Source organism: Crinia signifera, chromosome 4 (genome assembly GCF_055691185.1).
Source record: "Crinia signifera chromosome 4, ASM5569118v1, whole genome shotgun sequence".
In the NCBI taxonomy this organism is placed as follows: Eukaryota; Metazoa; Chordata; class Amphibia; order Anura; family Myobatrachidae; genus Crinia; species Crinia signifera.
In genome coordinates, this window is record NC_139220.1 from 4,916,936 (window position 1) to 4,944,843 (window position 27,908).

General features: G+C 55.6%; 1 protein-coding gene across 5 annotated transcripts in view; it reads right to left on the minus strand.

Moving 5' to 3' along the window:
- Nucleotides 1–16,764, minus strand: part of SOX5 (SRY-box transcription factor 5) — a 210,015-nt gene extending 193,251 nt beyond the window's left edge. For 4 of the 5 annotated variants that reach the window (XM_083180812.1, XM_083180810.1, XM_083180808.1 and 1 more), the window contains exon 1: nt 14,677–16,559. Coding sequence is in view for 3 of the 5 variants with exons in the window: in XM_083180810.1 (XP_083036936.1) it covers nt 14,677–14,714 (38 nt within the window). In the remaining 2 variants the exon portion in view is untranslated. The other variant, XM_083180809.1, reaches the window with a different exon arrangement.
- Nucleotides 16,765–27,908: the final 11,144 nt, after the last annotated feature.

Below are 27,908 nucleotides of genomic sequence, written 5' to 3' on the forward strand. Positions count from 1 at the left end.
AGGTGACTGTCTAGAACGTACCAATGGTGGCATTATCGGGTGTTATAATCACTACTAGAAATGACAGGAATTATCTCAGTTCCAGCTCAGGCCCTGTTCTGCGGCTTCAGCACAGAGAACTTACAATCCCCCCCCCAGAGCCGCAGCCCAATGTCCCCCCCAGTACATTGTCCTTCAGTCCGGACAGACAGATTCCAAGCACTAGGGTTTATTATAACATCACAACATCATGACAGAAGCCGTCACTGGTACAGAGCCACTGGCATATGCAATGTGTATTACAGGAAATGGAATATACCTAGAAACACGGCGATGTCTGTCTGCATATAAGGCATGACTAGATGTATATACAAGTACGCCAATCTGTATATACAAGTACGCCAATCTGTATATACAAATACGCCAATCTGTATATACAAGTACGCCAATCTGTATATACAAATACGCCAATCTGTATATACAAGTACGCCAATCTGTATATACAAATACGCCAATCCGTATATACAAGTACGCCAATCTGTATATACAAGTACGCCAATCTGTATATACAAGTACGCCAATCTGTGACTCTGCCACATCACAGAACTTGTACACGGAAACATCAGCACACGCTGGAAACCCGCTGCACGCACGGAACTGGCTGACAACCCACAGTTATTTATACATGGACCAAAAAGCAGCTATGTCACAGGTACGCTGGGGGCCCCATGCTGCACGGGGCCACGAGAGGTACTCAGTTACATGGGTCTAATGTGCTTTATAGGAAGCCCCAGGATATAGAGATGCAGCGACTACCGCCGCAGCTGCAAATGGAACGCGAGGACCTCATATGTGTGGTAGATGTTTACTGTGATGTCAGGTATAGGGGCTGTGACGCGTACAGATAGGGGACATGGGAACTCTACCGGGAAAACATTTCCGATAGATAGATAAACTATAGATAGATAGATAGATAAACTATAGATAGATAGCTAGATATGAGATAGATAGATAAACTATAGATAGCTAGATGTGAGATAGATATGAGATAGATAGATATAGCCCAGCAGAAGCCCCCACAGTACATGGGCCCCCATCTACGCTGCCATGACAGGGACAGATAGAGCCCGGCAGAGGCCCGCACAGTACAGGGGCCCCCATCTACGCTGCCATGACAGGGACAGATAGAGCCCGGCAGAGGCCCCCACAGTACAGGGGCCCCCATCTACGCTGCCATGACAGGGACAGATAGAGCCCGGCAGAGGCCCCCACAGTACAGGGGCCCCCATCTACGCTGCCATGACAGGGACAGATAGAGCCCAGCAGAGGCCCCCACAGTACAGGGGCCACCATCTACGCTGCCAGCACACTCTGTATCAGGACCAGCTACGACTTGGGTGCGTTTCGTTCCTGTCACTTCCCCGAGAACTTTCTATTAGAGACAATGAGGGAACATTGTAAGGTCCTGGGGGGGCAGCTTTGGTGAGTTACACACTCGGCGTGTTGTGGACGGGGGCGCAGGGCTGGAGCAGGGAAACGTCTAGCGTTTGGGAAGGGGTGGGCAGCTGACGTCACATGACCGCAGATGTGACCATCGAATCATTTCTCTCCCCTTCAGACGCACGTGTTCGCGTGTTACCGAGGTGATTTGGCGGCAGGGGGAGGCGGCTGTTCAGCGTTAAGCCACTCACTAAGCAAGCAGTACTGAATTAGGCCCCTTGTTCATTGTGTCAACAGTGTCTAGGTCAACTCTAAATGGGTCAACATGCAATAGCTCAAGGTTAAAATGGTCGGCTTGAGTTTACTGTGTCCACACTTCGCCATTCCCATTCGTAGTCCACTTGGATGGTAAATTTTGAAAAAATTCAAAACATGAAAAAAAGTGCGAAAAACTCATGTCGACCATACACTGTGTCACCCATTATCAAGTCGTCAATTATACCATATCGGTCTACCGACTGTCACCCTAAAGAGTCAGGACAGAGCTACAGATAGGGGGGGGGGGGGGGTGGACGGGGGACAACCAGAGAGGGGGGGTCGGAACACTAACAATAGGTCTGTGTGCTGGGGCAGGACTGCTGGGGAGGGGCGGGGGGCACAGAACACTAACAATAGATCTGTGAGCTGGGGCAGGACTGTTGGGGAGGGGGGGGGGCGCAGAACATGAACAATAGGTCTGTGAGCTGGGGGCAGGACTGCTGGGGGGGGGGCACGGAACACTAACAATAGATCTGTGAGCTGGGGCAGGACTGCTGGGGAGGGGGGGCACGGAACACTAACAATAGGTCTGTGAGCTGGGGGCAGGACTGCTGGGGAGGGGGGGGCACAGAACACTAACAATAGGTCTGTGAGCTGGGGCAGGACTGCTGGGGAGGGGGGGGGCACAGAACACTAACAATAGATCTGTGAGCTGGGGCAGGACTGCTGGGGAGGGGGGGGGCACAGAACACAAACAATAGATCTGTGGGCTGGGGGCAGAACTGCTGGGGGGGGGGCACAGAACACTAACAATAGGTCTGTGAGCTGGAGGCAGGACTGCTGGGGAGGGGGGGGGCACGGAACACTAACAATAGGTCTGTGAGCTGGGGCAGGACTGCTGGGGAGGGGGGGGCACAGAACACTAACAATAGATCTGTGAGCTGGGGCAGGACTGCTGGGGAGGGGGGGGGCACAGAACACAAACAATAGATCTGTGAGCTGGGGGCAGAACTGCTGGGGGGGGGCACAGAACACTAACAATAGGTCTGTGAGCTGGAGGCAGGGACTGCTGGGGAGGGGGGGGCACGGAACACTAACAATAGGTCTGTGAGCTGGGGCAGGACTGCTGGGGAGGGGGGGGGGCACAGAACACTAACAATAGATCTGTGAGCTGGGGGCAGAACTGCTGGGGGGGGGGGCACAGAACACTAACAATAGGTCTGTGAGCTGGGGCAGGACTGCTGGGAGGGGGGGGGGGGGGCACAGAACACTAACAATAGATCTGTGAGCTGGGGGCAGAACTGCTGGGGGGGGGGGGCACAGAACACTAACAATAGATCTGTGAGCTGGGGGCAGAACTGCTGGGGGGGGGGCACGGAACACTAACAATAGGTCTGTGAGCTGGGGCAGGACTGCTGGGGAGGGGGGGGGGGGCACAGAACACTAATAATAGATCTGTGAGCTGGGGGCCTGCAATTAACCGTCTGCATCCATCAAACGGACTGAGAAACAGGGGATACAATACTCAATATGTTCTATGGGCAGAGGGAGTGGGGAGGCACAGTGCTGACCATGGGGAGAGGGAGTGGGGAGGCACAATGCTGACCATGGGCAGAGGGAGTGGGGAGGCACAGTGCTGACCATGGGCAGAGGGAGTGGGGAGGCACAGTGCTGACCATGGGGAGAGGGAGTGGGGAGGCACAGTGCTGACCATGGACAGAGGGAGTGGGAGGCACAGTGCTGCCCATGGGGAGAGGGAGAGGGGAGGCACAGTGCTGCCCATGGGCAGAGGGAGTGGGCGGCACAGTGCTGGCCATGGGCAGAGGGAGAGGGGAGGCACAGTGCTGACCATGGGCAGAGGGAGTGGGGAGGCACAGTGCTGACCATGGGCAGAGGGAGTGGGGAGGCACAGTGCTGACCATGGGCAGAGGGAGTGGGGAGGCACAGTGCTGACCATGGACAGAGGGAGTGGGAGGCACAGTGCTGCCCATGGGGAGAGGGAGAGGGGAGGCACAGTGCTGCCCATGGGCAGAGGGAGTGGGCGGCACAGTGCTGGCCATGGGCAGAGGGAGAGGGGAGGCACAGTGCTGACCATGGGCAGAGGGAGTGGGGAGGCACAGTGCTGACCATGGGCAGAGGGAGAGGGGAGGCACAGTGCTGACCATGCGCAGAGGGAGTGGGGAGGCACAGTGCTGCCCATGGGCAGAGGGAGTGGGGAGGCACAGTGCTGACCATGGGCAGAGGGAGTGGGGAGGCACAATGCTGCCCATGGGCAGAGGGAGTGGGAGGCACAGTGCTGACCATGCGCAGAGGGAGTGGGGAGGCACAGTGCTGACCATGGGCAGAGGGAGAGGGGAGGCACAGTGCTGACCATGCGCAGAGGGAGTGGGGAGGCACAGTGCTGCCCATGGGCAGAGGGAGTGGGAGGCACAGTGCTGACCATGCGCAGAGGGAGTGGGGAGGCACAGTGCTGCCCATGGGCAGAGGGAGTGGGGAGGCACAGTGCTGACCATGGGCAGAGGGAGTGGGGAGGCACAGTGCTGCCCATGGACAGAGGGAGTGGGGAGGCACAGTGCTGACCATGGGCAGAGGGAGTGGGAGGCACAGTGCTGACCATGGGCAGAGGGAGTGGGAGGCACAGTGCTGACCATGGGGAGAGGGAGTGGGGAGGCACAGTGCTGACCATGGGCAGAGGGAGTGGGGAGGCACAGTGCTGACCATGGGCAGAGGGAGTGGGGAGGCACAGTGCTGCCCATGGGCAGAGGGAGTGGGGAGGCACAGTGCTGACCATGGGCAGAGGGAGTGGGGAGGCACAGTGCTGCCCATGGACAGTGGGAGAGGGAGGCACAATGCTGACCATGGGGAGAGGGAGTGGGGAGGCACAGTGCTGACCATGGGGAGAGGGAGTGGGGAGGCACAGTGCTGACCATGGGCAGAGGGAGTGGGGAGGCACAGTGCTGACCATGGGGAGGAGGGAGTGGGGAGGCACAGTGCTGACCATGGGCAGAGGGAGTGGGGAGGCACAGTGCTGCCCATGGACAGTGGGAGAGGGAGGCACAATGCTGCCCATGGGCAGAGGGAGAGGGAGGCACAATGCTGACCATGGGCAGAGGGAGAGGGGAGGCACAGTGCTGACCATGGGGAGAGGGAGTGGGGAGGCACAGTGCTGACCATGGGCAGAGGGAGTGGGAGGCACAGTGCTGTCCATGGGCAGAGGGAGTGGGGAGGCACAGTGCTGACCATGGGCAGAGGGAGTGGGGAGGCACAGTGCTGCCCATGGACAGTGGGAGAGGGAGGCACAATGCTGCCCATGGGCAGAGGGAGAGGGAGGCACAATGCTGACCATGGGCAGAGGGAGTGGGAGGCACAGTGCTGACCATGGGCAGAGGGAGTGGGGAGGCACAGTGCTGCCCATGGGCAGAGGGAGTGGGAGGCACAGTGCTGCCCATGGTCAGAGGGAGTGGGAGGCACAGTGCTGCCCATGGGCAGAGGGAGAGGGGAGGCACAGTGCTGACCATGCGCAGAGGGAGTGGGGAGGCACAGTGACCATGGGCAGAGGGAGTGGGAGGCACAGTGCTGCCCATGGGCAGAGGGAGAGGGGAGGCACAGTGCTGCCCATGGTCAGAGGGAGTGGGGAGGCACAGTGCTGACCATGGGCAGAGGTAGTGGGGAGGCACAATGCTGCCCATGGACAGAGGGAGTGGGGAGGCACAGTGCTGACCATGGGCAGAGGGAGAGGGAGGCACAGTGCTGCCCATGGGCAGAGGGAGTGGGGAGGCACAGTGCTGACCATGGGCAGAGGGAGTGGGGAGGCACAGTGCTGCCCATGGGCAGAGGGAGTGGGGAGGCACAGTGCCCTAGCACAGGGCATATACAGAAGGTTTGGGAGAGCGGGTGTTCTCACTCCAGTAACCCTGTGACAATCCCTGTGTACACACAGCACCAGCCAGGGGACCAGAATCACAGCCTGCCCGACTATTAAGGAGAGACAAAAGCAAATTGTTATTGCAGAGTGTAATTACCTAGTGATTGATATGTATTGCAGAACTTCCACAGATTCAATAGAGAGCTGGACGGCTTCCACCGCACTTTATAATCTGGATTTATTACATGCAGTTCCTATGTAGACAATAATACAACCGGGTGTGACTTCTGTGCACTGACAAATGGGGGTCACAGGTGGGGGACAGCGGGGATCACAGGTGGGGGACAGCGGGGGTCACAGGTGGGGGACAGCGGGGGTCACAGGTGGGGGACAGCGGGGGTCACAGGTGGGGGATAGCAGGGGTCACAGGTGGGGGACAGCGAGGGTCACAGGTGGAGGACAGCGGGGGTCACAGGTGGGGGACAGCGAGGGTCACAGTTGGGGGACAGCGGGGGTCACAGATGGGGGACAGGGGGGATGATAGGTGGGGGACAGCGGGGGTCACAGGTGGGGGACAGCGGGGGTCACAGGTGGGGGACAGCGGGGGTCACAGCTGGGGGACAGCAGGGGTCACAGCTGGGGGACAGGGGGGATGACAGGTGGGGAACAACGGGGATCACAGGTGGGGGACAACGGGGATAACAGCAAGGTTCACAGGTGGGGGACAGCAGGGGTCACAGGTGGGGGACAGTGGGGATCACAGGTGGGGGATTTATTCCAAATGTCCATAACTGCCAATCACTGCACTGTGTGTAATATATATATATATATATATATACACACACACACACACACACACACACACACATGTATCCATTATCTATCTATCTAATCTATCTAATCTATCTATCTATCTATCTATCTATCTATCCCAAATGTCTTTAGCTGCCAATCACTGCACTTTGAGTCTATATAATATATATTTGTGTGTAGTCAGCAATATCTAGATAGAAGTATATGCACACCTCACACTTTTTATATACATACACAGACAGCACAACAAGGAGCTGTATACACTCCCGGACCCTATATACAGGGCTCCTGCCCCCGGTATAACAGGACAGGGCTGCACTGCGCCAGCCGGTAATTTCCCCCCTCCCCCGATCCGTTACTTTCTATTAGCACAATACAGCTAATAATATCCTCCACACATCTCCGATACTACCAACCGATGTTACCCAGGACTGACCGGCGCAGATCTCTGCAACATGCGGGACATCTGGCAATTAGCGCACGGGAAAACGCACGCGATTACACCACAGCCGCACATCCATTATATTGAGCCGGGCACAGAGCGACAGGGGAACGCGATATATATGTGTGTGTGTGTGTGTGTGTGTGTGTGTGTGTGTGTGTGTGTGTGTGTGTGTGTGTGTGTGTGTGTGTGTGTGTGTGTGTGTGTGTGTGTGTGTGTGTGTGTGTGTGTGTGTGTGTGTGTGTGTGTGTGTGTGTGTGTGTAATATATATATATATATATATATATATATATATATAAACACACGTAATACAACTGGAAGTTGTATATACATGTATATAGATATATATATATATATATATATATATATATATATATGTATAATTATTATATGCTCGCATGCACAGTATATATTATATACACACACACACACACATATATACACACACTCACATATATGACCATGAAACAGTTGTGCAGAGAAATAAAGGAAATCCGTGAGAGCTGGCCTGTGGCGCAGGAAATCACCACATCTGGAGAACAACAGATGCCAGCAGACCGGTCACTGTGGTGCCCCAGGAACACATGTCACCCCTCTGACACCCCATATACCCCTGATAAGAGGGGATGCGGGGAACACTTGCAGTATGTGACACCCCATAAATACACACCCGAGCACAGCCTGCGCTGATCAGTGCTCCAGGAGAACAGGATGGGACGGTGCGCAGGTAATACAGGGCCACACTCGGTGCTGCGCAGCCACAGGGCCACACTCGGTGCTGCGCAGCCACAGGGCCACACTCGGAGCTGCTCAGCCACAGGGCCACACTCGGTGCTGCACAGCCACAGGGCCACACTCGGTGCTGCGCAGCCACAGGGCCACACTCGGTGCTGCGCAGCCACAGGGCCACACTCGGAGCTGCACAGCCACAGGGCCACACTCGGTGCTGCACAGCCACAGGGCCACACTCGGTGCTGCACAGCCACAGGGCCACACTCGGAGCTGCACAGCCACAGGGCCACACTCGGTGCTGCACAGCCACAGGGCCACACTCGGTGCAGCACAGTCACAGGGCCACACTCGGTGCTGTACAGCCACAGGGCCACACCAATAGGGATCCCCTGTAAGGAATGAACTTACAGGGTACAGGTTCTCCCACAGACCCAGCTGAGGGCTCCCTCTCCGGAGCCCATGCCCCCAGTGTGCCAGCCCCTGGGCACAGGCCTGGCAGCACTCAGCTGTGACATTCAGGGGGGTAGGGGGTCTCCCATCTCAGAGGAGAGGTCTCACCCATAGGATCATATGGGACCTCCCTTCCCTGCATACTGTCAGTGAGCTTCCTAATAGTGGGGACAGCCAGCACCCCATCAGTCTGCACCCCCCCCCCCCAGTGTATGTGCCCGACACCACTTCCTATACATAATAATATACACTATCTATCTAATTATCTATTACCTATCTATCTATCTATCTCATATCTATCTATCTATCTATCTATCTATCTATCTATCTATCTATCTATCACAAGTGTCCCTAGCTGCCAATCACTGCACTGTGTGCATAATCCTCCTAGTGATTGTGTCTATATATATATATATATATATATATATATATATATATATATATATATATATAATTAGGCAGTCATGAGCGGCACTCCAAGGTAGCATAGATTCCATAATACACCAATAATATATACCTTGGAGTGCCGCTCATACTGTCTAGCTACATGATTTACTGGAGAAGGCACCGGGTAAAATTGCAGCATACTACTGGGCAGGAGTGCCGGACACATTGGAAATATATATATATATATATATATATATATATATATATATATATATATATATATATACACACACACACACACACATATATATACACACACACACATATATATACATACATATTTGTGTGTTTGTGTCTATATAAATAAATATTGATCTATTATGCAGATAAATACAACTTTCTATAAGTGATCCATAACATAAGCAAGGCTCCATTTGAGCTGCACAGTACATACTGTAGAAGAGTAACACACATGTCACACACATGTCACACACATGTGCAGTGAGCAGCGGATGGAGATGTGACCTTTGGAAGCTGCTCTGCTGTCAGTCTGACACAGAGCTGCATGGTCACAGCCCTATTATATTATAATGTCACCAAATGTCACAGCGAGGGGACTGGGAATCAGCCGGCAGAATATACACACCCGGCCTCACTTCTATCAGTTATATAATATACACACCCGGATAATATACACACCCGGCCTCACTTCTGTCAGTGATATAATATACACACCCGGACTCACTTCTATCAGTAATATAATATACACACCCGGATAATATACACACCCGGATAATATACACACCCGGACTCACTTCTGTCAGTGATATAACATACACACCCGGACTCACTTCTATCAGTAATATAATATACACACCCGGATAATATAAACACCCGGACTCACTTCTGTCAGTGATATAATATACACACCCGGATAATATACACACACCCGGACTCACTTCTATCAGTGATATAATATACACACCCGGACTCACTTCTATCAGTAATATAATATACACACCCGGATAATATACACACCCGGCCTCACTTCTATAAGTGATATAATATACACACCCGGATAATATACACACCCGGCCTCACTTCTATCAGTGATATAATATACACACCCGGATAATATACACACCCGGACTCACTACTATCAGTGATATAATATACACACCCGGATAATATACACACCCGGACTCACTTCTGTGAGTAATACAATATACACACCCGGACTCACTTCTGTCAGTGAAATAATATACACACCCGGACTCACTTCTGGCAGTGATACGATATACACACCCGGACTCACTTCTGGCAGTGATATAATATACACACCCGGCCTCACTTCTGGCAGTGATACGATATACACACCCGGCCTCACTTCTGTCAGTGATACAATATACAAACCCGGACTCACTTCCGTCAGTGATACAATATACACACCCGGCCTCACTTCTATCATTAATATCATATAGACACCCGGCCTCACTTCTGTCAGTGATATCATATACACACCCGGCCTCACTTCTGTCAGTGATACAATATACACACCCGGCCTCACTTCTATCATTAATATCATATACACACCCGGCCTCACTTCTGGCAGTGATACAATATACACACCAGGATAATATACACACCCGGACTCACTTCTGTCAGTGATACAATATACACACCCGGCCTCACTTCTATCAGTGATATCATATACACACCCGGCCTCACTTCTGTCAGTGATACAGTATACACACCCGGCCTCACTTCTGTCAGTGATATAATACACACACACGGCCTCACTTCTGTCAGTGATACAGTATACACACCCGGACTCACTTCTGTCAGTGATACAATATACACACCCGGCCTCACTTCTGTCAGTGATACAATATACACACCCGGCCTCACTTCTGTCAGTGATACAGTATACACACCCGGACTCACTTCTGTCAGTGATATGATAATGATAATTTCCACCTCTAAACTGATACCTGCGCTGCAACAGTAGGGAGGGATACAGTGCAAAGGACTCGGGATACAATGTAACAGTACCAGGGACTCGGCATAGATTGTAACAGTACCAGGGACTCGGGATACAGTGTAACAGTACCAGGGACTCGGGATAGATTGTAACATTACCAGGGACTCGGCATAGATTGTAACAGTACCAGGGACTCGGAATACATAGTAACAGTACCAGGGACTCGGGATGCAGTGTAACAGTACCAGGGACTCGGGATACAGTGTAACAGTACCAGGGACTCGGGATACATTGTAACAGTACCAGGGACTCGGGATACATTGTAACTACAAGGGACTCGGGATACAGTGTAACAGTACCAGAGACTCAGGATACAGTGTAACAGTACCAGGGACTCGGGATACATTGTAACAGTACCAGGGACTCGGGATACAGTGTAACAGTACCAGGGACACGGGGAACAAGGTAACAGGGACTCCGAATACATGGCAACAGTACCAGGGACTCAGGATACATTGTAGCAAGTGTTAGGGAGCAAGGATACAATGTAACAAGTGACAGGGACGCATGATACAATGTATCAAATGACAGGGACTCAGGATACAATATAACAAGTGACAGGGACTCGGGATACAATGTATCAAGTGACAGGGACTCAGGATACAATGTAACAAGTGACAGGGACTCATGATACAATGTATCAAATGACAGGGACTCAGGATACAATGTAACAAGTGACAGGGACTCAGGATGCAATATACCAAGTGACAGGGTCTCTGGACACAATGTAACAAGTGTCAGGAACTCGGCATACAATGTATCAAATGACAGGGACTCAGGATACAATATACCAAGTGACAGGGTCTCTGGACACAATGTAACAAGTGTCAGGAACTCGGCATACAATGTATCAAATGACAGGGACTCAGGATACAATATAACAAGTAACAGGGACTCGGGATACAATGTAACAAGTGACAGGAACTCAGGATACAATGTAACAAGTGACCTGGACTGAGTATACGATGTAACAGGTCTTCAGGATACAATGTAACAAGTGTCAGTGAGTAAGGCTGCAATGTTTCAAGTGTCATGAACGAATGATGCAATGTAACAAGTGCCAGGGACTCCTGTGATAGAAGTGTGGCAGGGACTCAGTCAGGATACAATGTAACAAATGCCAGGGACACCTGTGATACAAGTGTGCCAGGGACTCAGTCAGGATACAATGTAACAAGCAATAGGGATTCAGTCAGGATACAATGTAACAAGTGCCAGTGACTCAGTCAGGATACAATGTAACAAATGCCAGGGACTCAGTCAGGATACAATGTACCAAGTGCCAGGGACTCAGTCAGGATACAATGTACCAAGTGCCAGGGACTCAGTCAGGATACAATGTACCAAGTGCCAGGGACTCAGTCAGGATACAATGTAACAAATGCCAGGGACTCCTGTGATACAATGTAACAAGTGCCAGTGACTCAGTCAGGATACAATGTAACAAGTGCCAGGGACTCAGTCAGGATACAATGTAACAAATGCCAGGGACTCCTGTGATACAATGTAACAATAGGGACTCAGTCAGGATACAATGTAACAAGTGTCAGGGACTCCTGTGTTACAAGTGTGGCAGGGACTCCTGTGATACAAGTGTGGCAGGGACTCCTGTGATACAAGTGTGGCAGGGACTCCTGTGATACAAGTGTGGCAGGGACTCCTGTGATACAAGTGTGGCAGGGACTCCTGTGATACAAGTGTGGCAGGGACTCCTGTGATACAAGTGTGGCAGGGACTCCTGTGATACAAGTGTGGCAGGGACTCCTGTGATACAAGTGTGGCAGGGACTCCTGTGATACAAGTGTGGCAGGGACTCCTGTGATACAAGTGTGGCAGGGACTCCTGTGATACAAGTGAGGCAGGGACTCCTGTGATACAAGTGTGGCAGGGACTCCTGTGATACAAGTGTGGCAGGGACTCCTGTGATACAAGTGTGGCAGGGACTCCTGTGATACAAGTGTGGCAGGGACTCCTGTGATACAAGTGTGGCAGGGACTCCTGTGATACAAGTGTGGCAGGGACTCCTGTGATACAAGTGTGGCAGGGACTCCTGTGATACAAGTGAGGCAGGGACTCCTGTGATACAAGTGTGGCAGGGACTCCTGTGATACAAGTGTGGCAGGGACTCCTGTGATACAAGTGTGGCAGGGACTCCTGTGATACAAGTGAGGCAGGGACTCCTGTGATACAAGTGTGGCAGGGACTCCTGTGATACAAGTGTGGCAGGGACTCCTGTGATACAAGTGAGGCAGGGACTCCTGTGATACAAGTGTGGCAGGGACTCATGTGATACAAGTGTGGAAGGGACTCCTGTGATACAAGTGTGGCAGGGACTCCTGTGATACAAGTGTGGCAGGGACTCCTGTGATACAAGTGTGGAAGGGACTTCCTCGGATTATCTGCGGTTCAGCAGCACAGAGGGTTCCGGAGCTGAGGACTTGTCAGCTGATTCCAGGCTGCGCTTTGCATAGTGAGGAACTGGCAGAAAGTTGTTGGAGCCAAGTACTGGGCACATTCTGGGCAGAATACCAGGCTCCGGCAGTGATCATGTATCAGGAAACCCAGGAAGCAGGCGGTCAGCATGGACCCTCTCTGGCTGTACCCAGGGTCCCTACTAACAAGGAGTATGGACAGATCAGACTCGCGGTCCCTGTACAGACAGGAAGGAGCACACTGTGGGCAGATCATGCACCGAGACCTCGGGTGTACACTGTGGGCAGATCATGCACTGAGACCTACAGAGCACACTATAGGCAGATCATGCCCTGAGACCCCGGTGTACACTATAGGCAGATCATGCCCTGAGACCTCCGGAGCACACGGTGGGTAGATCATGCCCTGAGACCCCGGGGTACACTATAGGCAGATCATGCACTGAGACCTCCGGAGCACACTGTGGGCAGATCCTGCAATGAAACCTCCGGAGCACAATGTGGGCAGATCCTGCACTGAGACCTCCGGAGCACACTGTGGGCAGATCCTGCACTGAGACCTGCGGAGTACACTATGGGCAGATCCAGCACGGAGACCTTCGGAGCACACTGTGGGCAGATCATGCCCTGAGACCTCCGGAGCATACTGTGGGCAGATCCTGCACTGAGTCCTCCGGAGTACACTACGGGCAGATCCAGCACGGAGACCTTCGAAGCACACTGTGGACAGATCATGCCCTGAGACCTCCGGAGCACACTGTGGGCAGATCCTGCACTGAGACCTCCGGAGCACACTGTGGGCAGATCCTGCACTGAAAACTCCGGAGCACACTGTGGGCAGATCCTGCACTGAGACCTCTGGAGCACACTTTGGGCAGATCCTGCCCTGAGACCTCCGGAGCACACTGTGGGAAGATCCAGCACTGAGACCTCTGGAGCACACTGTGGGCAGATCATGCCCTGAGACCTCCGGAGCACACTGTGGGCAGATCCTGCACTGAGACCTTTGGAGCACACTGTGGGCAGATCAAGCCCTGAGACCTCCGGAGCACACTGTGGGCAGATCATGCCCTGAGAACTCCGGAGCGCACCGTGGGCAGATCCTGCACTGAGACCTCCGGAGCACACTGTGGGCAGATCCAGCACTGAGACCTCTGGAGCACACTGTGGGCAGATCATGCCCTGACACCTCCGGAGCACACTGTGGGCAGATCCTGCACTGACACCTCCGGAGCACACTGTGGGCAGATCCTGCACTGAGACCTCTGGAGCACACTGTGGGCAGATCATGCCCTGACACCTCCGGAGCACACTGTGGGCAGATCCACTTTAGGAGAGCATGCTCCGGTACCTAATATTCCAGGGCACAACATAGTCCTACACAGACTCCTCTGGAGCATACTGTTGGAAGAAGCAACACAGCCTGGTCCCTGCCACCTCTTAGGAGAAGACCTCTGGAGCACACTGCGGGCAGAAGCAACACAGCTCCCGGGAACACACCATGGGCAGCAGCAACACAGCTCCCGGGAGCACACCATGGGCAGCAGCAGCACAGCTCTCCGGAGCACACCATGGGCAGCAGCAGCACAGCTCTCCGGAGCACACCATGGGCAGCAGTAGCAGCACAGCTCTCCGGAGCACACCATGGGCAGCAGCAGCACAGCTCTCCGGAGCACACCATGGGCAGCAGTATCAGCACAGCTCTCCGGAGCACACCGTGGGCAGCAGTAGCAGCACAGCTCTCCGGAGCACACCGTGGGCAGCAGTAGCAGCACAGCTCTCCGGAGCACACCGTGGGATCCCCCACACACAGAGCAGCAATAAGAGTGCACTCACCTCTCCAGCTCCGGGGAGACGTCTGGCTCAGTGAGCATCGCTGTATATCCCTTTGTCACAGCAGCAGCAGCAGCAGCCACCTCTGTGAGTGAGTGCACCCGGAGTAGTGAATCCTCCTCTCCCTCTCACTCACTCACACACCGCTAGGACTGTGCTTGACCAGATTGTTAAAGGGCCAGTAGCAGCAGCAGCAGCAGCAGGGAGCTCCCCCCTCTCTGTGACTCAGTCCCTGCTCCTCAGTGATCCCCGGGACAGGGAGCTGCTGCCACCCCCACAACACTCACACATTGTTCCAGCAGAGGCCCCGAGCAGGGACAGTCACTGCCTCTGGGCTGTCTCTCCCCTGTCACCTCTCTCTCTCCCACATCACTGTCACTTTCCTATTGTTTTGGTCTCTCACTGTCACAGATTTACCTGGTGTCTGTTTCTCTCAGGGGCTGTCTCTGGTCCCCTGGCTGTCTCTCTCAGGGGCTGTCTCTGGCCCCCAGTCTCTCTCAGGGGCTGTCTCTGGTCCCCAATCTCTCTCAGGGGCTGTCACTGGTCCCCTGTCACTCTCAGGGGCTGTCACTGGTCCCCAGTCTCTGTCAGGGGCTGTCTCTGGCCCCTGTCACTCTCAGGGGCTGTCTCTGTCCCCCAGTCTCTCTCAGGGGCTGTCTCTGGCCCCCTGTCTCTGTCAGGGGCTGTCTCTGGCCCCCTGTCACTCTCAGGGGCTGTCTCTGGCCCCCTGTCTCTCTCAGGGGCTGTCTCTGGCCCCCTGTCTCTCTCAGGGCTGTCTCTGGCCCCCTGTCTCTCTCAGGGCTGTCTCTGGCCCCCAGTCTCTCTCAGGGCTGTCTGTGGCCCCAGTCTCTCTCAGGTCTGTCTCTGGCCCCCAGTCTCTCTCAGGGCTGTCTCTGCCCCCAGTCTCTCTCAGGGGCTTTCTCTGTCCCCCTGTCTCTCTCAGGGTCTGTCTCTGGTCCCCTGTCACTCTCAGGGTCTGTCTCTGGTCCCCCCCCCCAGTCTCTGTCAGGGGCTGTCTCTGGTGTCTGTCTCTCTGTCAGGGGCTGTCTCTGGCCCCCAGTCTCTGTCAGGGGCTGTCTCTGTCCCCCTGTCTCTCTCAGGGGCTGTCTCTGGCCCCCAGTCTCTGTCAGGGGCTGTCTCTGGCCCCCAGTCTCTGTCAGGGGCTGTCTCTGGCCCCCAGTCTCTCTCAGTGGCTGTCTCTGGCCCCCTGTCTCTCTCAGGGGCTGTCTCTGGCCCCCTGTCTCTCTCAGGGGCTGTCTCTGGCCCCCTGTCTCTCTCAGGGACTGTCTCTGGCCCCCTGTCTCTCTCAGGGCTGTCTCTGGCCCCCAGTCTCTCTCAGGGCTGTCTGTGGCCCCCAGTCTCTCTCAGGGCTGTCTCTGGCCCCCAGTCTCTCTCAGGGGCTGTCTCTGGCCCCCAGTCTCTCTCAGGAGCTGTCTCTGGCCCCCAGTCTCTCTCAGGGCTGTCTCTGGCCCCCAGTTTCTCCCAGGCTGTCTCTGGCCCCCAGTCACTCTCAGTGGTTGTCTCTGGTCCCCAGTCTCTCTCAGGGCTGTCTCTGGCCCCCAGTCTCTCTCAGGGGCTGTCTCTGGCCCCCAGTCTCTGTCAGGGGCTGTCTCTGTCCCCCAGTCTCTCTCAGGGGCTGTCTCTGGCCCCCAGTCTCTGTCAGGGGCTGTCTCTGGCCCCCAGTCTCTCTCAGGGCTGTCTCTGGCCCACAGTCTCTCTCAGGGCTGTCTCTGGCCCCCAGTCTCTGTCAGGGGCTGTCTCTGGCCCCCTGTCTCTGTCAGGGGCTGTCTCTGGCCCCCAGTCTCTCTCAGGGGCTGTCTCTGGCCCCCAGTCTCTGTCAGGGGCTGTCTCTGGCCCCCAGTCTCTCTCAGGGGCTGTCTCTGTACACTCACTGTGCTCTCAGGGTCCTGGGAAGAAGTTAGTCTCAGCTGCAGCCGGACTGTCTCTCTGGGTGACGGCTCCACATGGCGCTGCCCCGGCCCCCTGCGCCCCACTCTCTGGGGGCCCCCGGCGCATGTCGGGCTGAGCCGCTGTCAGGGAACGGACCTTTGACATGGGGCTGACAGTGCGCGTACACGCGAGGCGGAGGCGCGCCCCGGCTGACGGGAGCGGAGGATCCCCCTCTGTCCACTCCTCCAGGGGGGCGGAGACCGGGTGCCGGGGACAGCCTGACCCCCCTCCCCTCCTGCCAGCTGCTGCTGCTTAACCCGCTCCCTGCCCTCTACCTGCAGCGTCCTACTGACCGAGGCTGAGCCCAGGAGCTGGCAGCCTGGCACGCTGCACAGCCGGCATCCACATAGTGCAGGGGGCTGGCCCCAGGAACTGACACTCTACCGCTGGCATCACTGGTGCAGGATGCTGGCCCCAGGAACTGACACTCTACCGCCCAGCATCCACATAGTGCAGGATGCTGGCCCCAGGAACTGACACTCTACCGCTGGCATCACTAGTGCAGGATGCTGGCCCCAGGAACTGACACTCTACCGCCCAGCATCCACATAGTGCAGGGGGCTGGCCCCAGGAACTGACACTCTACCGCTGGCATCACTGGTGCAGGATGCTGGCCCCAGGAGCTGACACTCTACCGCCCAGCATCCACATAGTGCAGGGGGCTGGCCCCAGGAGCTGACACTCTACCGCCCAGCATCCACATAGTGCAGGGGCTGGCCCCAGGAGCTGACACTCTACCGCTGGCATCACTGGTGCAGGATGCTGGCCTCAGGAGCTGACACACTCTTCCGCTGGCATCACTGGTGCAGGATGCTGGCCCCAGGAGCTGACACTCTACCGCCCAGCATCCACATAGTGCAGGGGGCTGGCCCCAGGAACTGACACTCTACCGCTGGCATCACTAGTGCAGGATGCTGGCCCCAGGAGCTGGCACTCTACCGCTGGCATCACTAGTGCAGGATGCTGGCCCCAGGAACTGACACTCTACCGCCCAGCATCCACATAGTGCAGGGGGCTGGCCTCAGGAGCTGACACTCTACCGCCCAGCATCCACATAGTGCAGGGGGCTGGCCCCAGGAACTGACACTCTACCGCCCAGCATCCACATAGTGCAGGGGGCTGGCCTCAGGAGCTGACACTCTACCGCCCAGCATCCACATAGTGCAGGGGGCTGGCCCCAGGAACTGACACTCTACCGCCCAGCATCCACATAGTGCAGGGGGCTGGCCCCAGGAACTGACACTCTACCGCTGGCATCACTAGTGCAGGATGCTGGCCCCAGGAGCTGGCACTCTACCGCTGGCATCACTAGTGCAGGATGCTGGCCCCAGGAACTGACACTCTACCGCCCAGCATCCACATAGTGCAGGGGGCTGGCCCCAGGAACTGACACTCTACCGCTGGCATCACTGGTGCAGGGGGCTGGCCCCAGGAACTGACACTCTACTGCTGGCATCACTAGTGCAGGATGCTGGCCCCAGGAACTGACACTCTACCGCCCAGCATCCACATAGTGCAGGGGGCTGGCCTCAGGAACTGACACTCTACCGCTGGCATCACTAGTGCAGGATGCTGGCCCCAGGAGCTGGCACTCTACCGCTGGCATCACTAGTGCAGGATGCTGGCCTCAGGAGCTGACACTCTACCGCCCAGCATCCACATAGTGCAGGGGGCTGGCCCCAGGAACTGACACTCTACCGCTGGAATCACTAGTGCAGGATGCTGGCCCCAGGAGCTGGCACTCTACCGCTGGCATCACTAGTGCAGGATGCTGGCCCCAGGAACTGACACTCTACCGCCCAGCATCCACATAGTGCAGGGGGCTGGCCTCAGGAGCTGACACTCTACCGCCCAGCATCCACATAGTGCAGGGGGCAGGCCCCAGGAACTGACACTCTACCGCTGGCATCACTGGTGCAGGATGCTGGCCCCAGGAACTGACACTCTACCGCCCAGCATCCACATAGTGCAGGGGGCTGGCCCCAGGAACTGACACTCTACCGCTGGCATCACTAGTGCAGGATGCTGGCCCCAGGAGCTGGCACTCTTCCGCCCACCATCGCTAGTGCAGGATGCTGGCCCCAGGAACTGACACTCTACTGCTGGCATCACTAGTGCAGGATGCTGGCCTCAGGAGCTGACACTCTACCGCCCAGCATCCACATAGTGCAGGGGGCTGGCCCCAGGAACTGACACTCTACCGCTGGAATCACTAGTGCAGGATGCTGGCCCCAGGAGCTGACACTCTACCGCCCAGCATCCACATAGTGCAGGGGGCTGGCCCCAGGAACTGACACTCTACCGCCCAGCATCCACATAGTGCAGGGGGCTGGCCCCAGGAACTGACACTCTACTGCTGGCATCACTAGTGCAGGATGCTGGCCCCAGGAGCTGGCACTCTACAGAGCGGCATCACCATAGTGCAGGGGGCTGGCCCCAGGAGCTGGCACTCTTCCGCCCACCATCGCTAGTGCAGGATGCTGGCCTCAGGAGCTGACACTCTACCGCCCAGCATCCACATAGTGTAGGGGGCTGGCCCCAGGAACTGACACTCTACTGCTGGCATCACTAGTGCAGGATGCTGGCCCCAGGAGCTGGCACTCTTCCGCCCACCATCGCTAGTGCAGGATGCTGGCCTCAGGAGCTGACACTCTACCGCCCAGCATCCACATAGTGTAGGGGGCTGGCCTCAGGAGCTGACACTCTACCGCCCAGCATCCACATAGTGCAGGGGGCTGGCCCCAGGAACTGACACTCTACCGCTGGCATCACTAGTGCAGGATGCTGGCCCCAGGAGCTGACACTCTACCGCTGGCATCACTAGTGCAGGATGCTGGCCCCAGGAGCTGGCACTCTACAGCCCGGCATCACCATAGTGCAGGGGGCTGGCCCCAGGAACTGACACTCTACCGCTGGCATCACTAGTGCAGGATGCTGGCCCCAGGATCTGGCACTCTTCCGCCCACCATAGCTAGTGCAGGGGGCTGTCCCCAGGAGCTAACACTGTACAGCCCGGCAACGCCATAGTGAAGGGAGCTGGGCAAAGGAACTAACACTCTACAGCCGGCATCACCATAGTGCAGAGGACTGGCCCCAGGCTGACCATCTACAATCCAGCATCACTAGAGCAGCAGGCCCCAGGAGCTGACACTCTACAGCCGGCATCACCATAGTGCCGGGAGCTGGTCCCAGGAGCTCACACTCTACCGCCCAGCAGAACTAGTGCAAGGGGCTGGACCCAGGAGCTGACCATCTAAAGCCCGGTATCACTAGAGCAGTGGCTGGACCTTGGAGCTGACCATCTACAGCCTGGCATCACTAGAGCAGCGGGCTGGACCCAGGAGCTGACACTCTACAGCCGGCATCACTATAGTGCAGAGAGCTGGTCCCAGGAGCTGACACTCTACAGCCAGCATCACCATAGTGCAGGGGTCTGGCCCCAGGAGCTGACACTCTACAGCCAGCATCACCATAGTGCAGGGGTCTGGCCCCAGGAGCAGACACTCTACAGCCCGGCATCACCATAGTCTAGGGGGCGATGGGCCCAGGAGCAGGCACTCTACAGCCTGGCATCACTAGAGCAGCAGGCTGGACCCAGGAGCTGACACTCTACAGTCGACATCATCATAGTGCAGGTATCTAACCCCAGGAGCTGACACTCTACAGCCGGCATCACCATAGTGCAGAGAGCTGGCCCCAGGAGCTGACACTCTACAGCCAGCATCACCATAGTGCAGGGGTCTGGCCCCAGGAGCAGACACTCTACAGCCCGGCATCACCATAGTCTAGGGGGCGATGGGCCCAAGAGCAGGCACTCTACAGCCTGGCATCACTAGAGCAGCAGGCTGGACCCTGGAGCTGACCATCTACAGCCCGGCTTCACTAGAGCAGCGGGCTGGCCCTAGGAGCTGACACTACAGCCCGGCATCATAATAGTTCATGGCACCCACCATGTTCCCGGTGACCGGTCTCTATTGCGCATGCCCAGGTCTCCGAGTTCATGGCACCCACAACGTTCCCCGGTGACCGGTCTCTATTGCGGATGCACAGGTCTCCGGGTTCATGGCACCCACCATGTTCCCGGTGACCGGTCTGTATTGCGCATGCACAGGTCTCCGGGTTCATGGCACCCACAACGTTCCCCGGTGACCGGTCTCTATTGCGGATGCACAGGTCTCCGGGTTCATGGCACCCACCATGTTCCCGGTGACCGGTCTGTATTGCGCATGCACAGGTCTCCGGGTTCATGGCGCCCACCATGTTCCCGGTGACCGGTCTCTATTGTGCATGCACAGGTCTCCGGGTTAATGGCGCCCACCATGTGACCGGTCTGTATTGCGCATGCACTGGTCTGCGGGTTCATGGCACCCACCATGTTCCTGGTGACCAGTCTCTATTGTGCATGCACATGTCTCCAGATTCATGGCACCAACCGGTCTCTATTGCGCATGCACTGGTCTCCTGGTTCATGGCACCCACCATGTTCCCGTTGACCGGTCTCTATTGTGCATGCACAGGTCTCCAGATTCATGGCACCCACCATGTTCCCGGTGACCTGTTTCTATTGCGCATGCACAGGTCTCTGGTTTCATGGCACCACCATATTCTTGGTGATGAGTCTCTATTGCGTATGCACAGGTCTCCAGATTCATGGCACCACCATGTTCCCCGCGATAAGTCTATTGTGCATGTACAAATCACATAGAAATGTCCACAAGATGTTTTCCTGGTGTGTACTGCACACTCTGCAGCCATTATAGATGCACTTATGTCCAATATGTTAAACTATTTGCAGATCCCTCCGGGGTGGTGTCTTCTTGCTTATCCACCATAGAATGTCGCAGAACCACAGCAGAGGTATGTATCATGAAGTAACTTATGGGATCGCTGTACTTCGTACTGAATCCATAATCTATAGAATACTTTATATAGAATTTTTAGGTCTTATCTGTTTGGTCTAGTTTCAAACTTCATTTTGTGTTACCGGTACTTGTTTCCTAGCACGGCCACACCGATTTACATCGGGTTGGTCGTGTCGGAAAAATCGGGTCGATCGCATCGCATGCGATTTGGTCGCATGCGATGCGATCGACGCGACCGACCGATTTTGGACCCGATTTCTTTTTTTTAATGAAATGTAAATCGGGTCCCTGGGACCCGATTTTACATTGAATTCAATGTAAAAATATTCCCAACCCCCCCAAATTTAACGGCGTACACCGCACCCCACGATAGACGCCAACCCGAAGCGTGGCGAGCGCAGCGAGCCCGCGAGGGGCGTCGGTGCGCGTCCTCCGACCTTTTCATTCCCCTACTATCCACGTCGGCGTGGAGTTGAGAATAGAATAGTGTGGCGAGCGCAGCGAGCCACCGAGCCCGAAGCGTGGCGAGCGCAGCGAGCCCCGCGAGGGGACGCGGATACCTTCACAGGTAAACGCGTCCCTTCGCGGACTTCACAGGTGTCCGCGTCGCCACGGACACCTGTGAAGCCCGCGAGGGGACGCGTATAACTGTGAAGGTATCCGCGTCCCCTCGCGGGGCTCGCTGCGCTCGCCACGCTTCGGGCTCGGTGGCTCGCTGCGCTCGCCACACTATTCTATTCTCAACTCCACGCCGACGTGGATAGTAGGGGAATGAAAAGGTCGGAGGACGCGCACCGCCGCCCCTCGCGGGCTCGCTGCGCTCGCCACGCTTCGGGTTGGCGTCTATCGTGGGGTGACGACGGGGACATCTATAATGTGAAATGGGTCATATTGGCCCATTTCACATTTTTCACATTTTTTCACTATTTCAATGTCAAAAAATATTTTAACATTGAACCCGATGGAAAAATCGGAGGCATCGCGTCGTGACCATTGTTAATGGTCCCGACCGACGCGATGCCCCCGATATTTTACCTTTCCCGACACGATTTCAATGTTAAAATATTTTTTAACATTGAAGCCTATGGGGAAATCGCGGGCATCGCGTCGGTCGCGTCGGGACCATTGTTAACGGTCCCGACCGACGCGATGCCCCCGATATTTTATCCTAGCCGGCCAAATGGACCTGATTTCAAAGGAAATCGGGTCCATCGGGGGTAATCGTGTACCTTAAGTTAAGGTACACGATTACTCCCGATTGTGGCCGTGCTAGGAAACAAGTACCGTGTTACCTTTTCTGCAGGTATAAGCTCTGTGCAGGGCCACCATCAAGGGGGGCTGTTGGGTCTGCAGTCCCAGGCCAGGAAAGAGGCGGGATCCACCTGCTGATAAGCCTGCAGTGGGTGCCGGTAGAAGACACACAGGCAGAGCGCCATGAACCTGGGTTTCACATAAGGAGAAAGTGATGGGGGGCTGTGTGTACTGGTTAGAGAGTGATGGGTGTATTGGGGAGAGAGTAATGGGGCCTGTGTGCATTGGGGATAGAGTGATGGGGCTGTGTGTACTGGGGAGAGAGTGCTGGGGCTGTGTGTGTGTACTGGGAAGAGAGTGATGGGGGCTGTGTGTACTGAAGAGAGATTGATTGGGGTTGTGTGTACCGAAGAGAGATTGATGGGGGCTGTGTGTACTGGGGAGAAAGTGCTGGGGCTGTGTGTGTGTGTGTGTGTACTGGGGAGAGAGTGATGGGGGCTGTGTGTACTGAAGAGAGATTGATTAGGGTTGTGTGTACCAAAGAGAGATTGATGGGGGCTGTGTGTACTGGGGAGAGAGTGCTGGGGCTGTGTGTGTGCACTGGGGACAGAGTGATGGGTGCTGTGTGTAATGGAGAAGAGAATGATGGTTGCTGTATGTACTGAAGAGAGATTGATTGGGGCTGTGTGTACTGAGAGAGAGTGATGGGGGGGGCTGTGTGTACTGGGGAAATAGTGATGGTAGGCTGTGTGTACTGGGGAGAGAGTGGTGGGGGGCTGTGTGTATTGGGGAGAGAGTTATGGGTGCTGTGTAAACTGGGAAGGGAGTGATGGGGCTGTGGGTACTGGGGGAGAGAGTGATGGTTGTCTGTGTGTACTAGGGAGAGAGTGATGGGGGCACTGTGTACTGTGGAATGAGTGTTGGGGGCTGTGTGTACTGGGGGAGTGAGTGCTAGTGGGCTGTATGTACTGGGGAGAGAGTGATAGTGGGGCTGTTTGTACTGGGGAGAGATTGATGGGGGCTGTGTGTACTGGGGAGAGAGTGATAGTGGGGCTTTGTATACTGGGGAGAGATTGATGGGGGCTGTGTGTACTGCAGTGGGAGTGATGGCGGGCTGTATGTACTGGTGGAGGAGTGATGGGGGGCTTTGTTTACTGGAGAGAGATTGACGGGTGATGTGTGTACTGGGGAGGGAGTGATGGAGGGCTGTGTGTGTACTTGTGAGAGAGTGATGGGGGCAAGGTGTACTGAGGGAGAGTGATGGTGCACTGTGTGTACTAGGGAGAGAGTGATGGTCGGCTGTGTGTACTGGGGAAATAGTGATGGAGCACTGTATGTACTGTGGAGAGAGTTATGGGGGCTGTGTGTACTGGGGAGGGAGCAATGGGGGGCTGTGTGTACTGGGAGAGAGAGTGTTGGTGGGCTGTGTGTACTGGGGAGAGAGGGATGGGGGGGGCTGCGTGTACTGGGAGAGAGAATGATGGGGGGCTGTGCGTACTGGGGAGAGTGGTGGTCGGCTGTGTGTACTGGGGAGAGAGCGATGGGGGGCAGTGTGTACTGGGGAGAGTTAGGGGGGCTTTGTGTACTGGGGAGGGAGCGATGGGAGGCTGTGTGTACTGAGAGAGAGAGTGTTGGTGGGCTGTGTGTACTGGGGAGAGAGTGATAGGGGTCTGTGTGTGGTAGGGGAGAGAGTGATGGGGGCTGTGTGTACTGGGCGAATAGTGATGGGGGGGCTGTGTACTGGGGAAATAGTGATGGGGGCTGTGTACTGGGGAGAGAGTGATGGGGGCTGTGTGTACTGGGCGAATAGTGATGGGGGCTGTGTACTGGGCGAATAGTGATGGGGGCTGTGTACTGGGCGAATAGTGATGGGGGCTGTGTACTGGGGAAATAGTGATGGGGGCTGTGTACTGGGGGAGAGTAATGGGGCTCTGTGAACTGGGGAGAGAGTTATGGTAGGCCATCTACTGGGGGCTGGGGATATATATATATGCACTGCCTGGGAGCTGCTCGCTCTTTATCTTGCTTAGTCCGCCCGGGTGCCCGTCCATACAGGGGAGATCCTCTGTTGTGTATAGATAGCCAAAAAAGAACATCACTCTGGGACAGTTTTTTTGCCCCTACAAAGTCCCGGAGTGATGTTCTTTTTTTGCTATCTCTTATATATTTAGCCAGATGTGCTGTCACTCATCCCCTGTGTGTATAACGTTCCCGCCCAGCGTTATACACAAACCCGCCTCCCCTAGGGAAAAGACCAGTGTTATACACAGCACCACCCCTTTGCCATCACCTCCCCCTGCCCAGCCAGGGCTACAGTACAAGCCCACCATCCACCATGGTGTAGGTGAGCAGCACCACCCCCCGCGACCCCCTCCCATAATTCACACCCCCCGCGTGATTCACGGAACACACACACACCCCCGCGCCCCCCTCCCGCGATTCACGGCCCTCTGCGACCCCCTCCCGCGATTCACGGACCCCCACAACCCCCCTCCCGCAATTCCCGCGCCCCCCCTCCCTTGATTCATGGCCCCCCAGCGCCCCACCTCCTCCCGCTATTCACAGCACCTCCGTGTCCCCTCCCACGATTCACGGACCCCATGACCCCCCCTCCCGCGATTCACGGACACTCACAACCCCCCTCCCGGAATTTGCGGATCCCCCCCTTCCCGCTATTCACGCCCCCCCTCCCGCAATTTGCGGACCCCCGCCCCCCTCCCGCGATTCGTGGACCCCCGCGCCCCTCCCGCAATTTGCGGACCTCCCTGACCCCCTTCCCGCAGTTCCCCCCCCTCCCCCCAGCGGACCCCCGCATTTCATGGATCCCCGTGAGAATGGGGGATCCTGTACCCCCACAAGCAGGTGCCGCCCCTAGGTGGGAAATCCGGCCCTGGCTGCCGCGCTGCAGGTTCCCCCACTGCCAGAAGTGTCCCCACGGTCCTCTGCACCAGCGCCACAACTTTTATCAATGTCTTGCCCACATACCACTATTATACAGGGTCCTGATCTCATGCACCCCCTTACTCCTTCCCAGTGGGAGGAGACACTGACTCAGGGGCACCGTCCTGTACTCCTGCACTGGCATGCTGGATGCTCACCCACTTATGCCCACACACCCCTATCACTACCAGCTTCCTGCTTTCCTGAACCGTAACTTCAACCATTGGGGAGTCACTGACGCTGTGTTGCCCACATACCCCTATCATGCCTCATAGCCCAGCCTCCTGCTCTCATGCACCCTAACTCCCACCCAGTAGTAGTAGTACGTTTATTTATAAGGCGCCGCAAAGTGTCCGCAGGGCCGTACATAACAAATTACAAGGTAACGTACAGGGTGTGTTGAAAAATACAGTATAAATAGGGGTATAGCTGGTAGAACTAAAATCAGCATCAGTTCAGAAGTAGGTGTCAAAATTGTCGAGGAGACTGAAGATGAAGTAGAGGAAGGGAAGAACAGGACAGGAGCACAGGTGAGGTAAAGAGGTAGGGTGAGTACGTGAGGCAGGAGGACCCTACTCATAAGAGTTAACATACTAAAAATAGGTGGGTGGACGAACGAAAAACAATAGGATAAGTAGGAGGAGACACTGACTCAGGGGCACCGTCCTGTACTCCTGTGCTGCCACGCTGGACCCTCACCCACTGGCAGAAGCTGCACAGTGTCCCCCACTCTTCTCTTTAGTCCCCAGTATGCCCACACACCCCTATCACTACCCAGCTTCCTGCTCTCCTGAACCGTAACTTCCACCACTGGGGAGTCGCTGACGCTGTGTTGCCCACATGCCCCTATCATGCCTCATAGCCCAGCCTCCTGCTCTCATGCACCCGAACTCCCACCCAGTAGGAGAAGACACTGACTCTGGGCCACCATCCTGTACTCCTGTACTGCCACGCTGGACCCTCACCCACTGGCAGAAGCTGCACAGTGTCCCCCACCCTCCTCTTTAGTCCCCCTTATGCCCACACACCCCTTTCACTACCCAGCCTCCTGTTTTCCTGTGTCGTGACCTCCGCCAGTGGGGAGCCGCTGACTCAAAAACACCCTACTATACTATTGCACACACACACACCTAAACAACACCCCCCCCCCCCCCCAATGTCACTGTACCCAGGGCCGGTGTAAGGCTTCTAAGCACCCTAGGCAAAACTTCAACCTACTGCCTCTTCCGCCCCCCCCCCCCCCCCCCCATACTGCCACCAATAACCATTTTCCAACCCCGTAATGCATACTTGCCTAACATTCTGGAATGGCAGGTAGCCTCCCAAAAATGTTGTGGTCCACCCAACCTCCCCAGGAAGGTGGGTAAGACCCTTGCTTTCCCTGGAGGCCCCCAGCACTGTCCCCTTTGCCACTCATAACAGAAACAGTACAGGAAGAGTGGGCAGTAACGTGGGGAAGTATGCCTCAAGAGAAAGTATGGAGGTGAGGTCTTAGAGGTTCCACAGCAGCCACCTGCATTAAGTACAACAAGGATCGTCACTGACATCATTGATTTTTTGATCGGCAGGCTTGGTGGCGCCCCCCTAGATCTTGGCGCCCTAGGCAGCTGCCTAAAGCTGCCTAGTGGTAGAGCCGGCCCTGACTGTACCCTCCACACTATCAATGTACATCTTACTCTGTCTGTAACCACTTTTTAATTAAACAAAACAATACACCCCCCTTCCACATCATATGCTCTCTATGTAACACATTTCACCTATAATGTGTAAAGGGAGAGGTCCGTAAAAAGTCCCAGACAATTAGTAGTTGGAAAATAGTTTGAGGAACTACAAGTCCCAGATTAAACCCGGTCAGTTGTTTCCTCCATGATCAGTGTAGGCGCACTTTGGTGTCATTAGATCCGGCTGCTCCCTTCTCTGCCCCCAACAGGCACCTGCTATAGACATCTAAACAAACAACAAGAACGGGCGATTTATAGGGCAAGTAACGTTTATAAAAACTTAAAACACGGCGGTAATGGGTAACTTTACCGAGGTTGGCGGCTCCGTACACCGCAAGTTAAGAGCATAAGTGGCCAGCGCACAGCGTCTCTCTCACAGGACTGACGCTAGGCCACGCCCCACGCGGTCCTGTGCACATCGGTTTGGAGTAGGGAGGTCGGACTGGCTGCCCATATTTTTTTCTATGTGTGCCCGCCACCCGGCTTCCCATACCCGGCTCTTTGGTCCCCT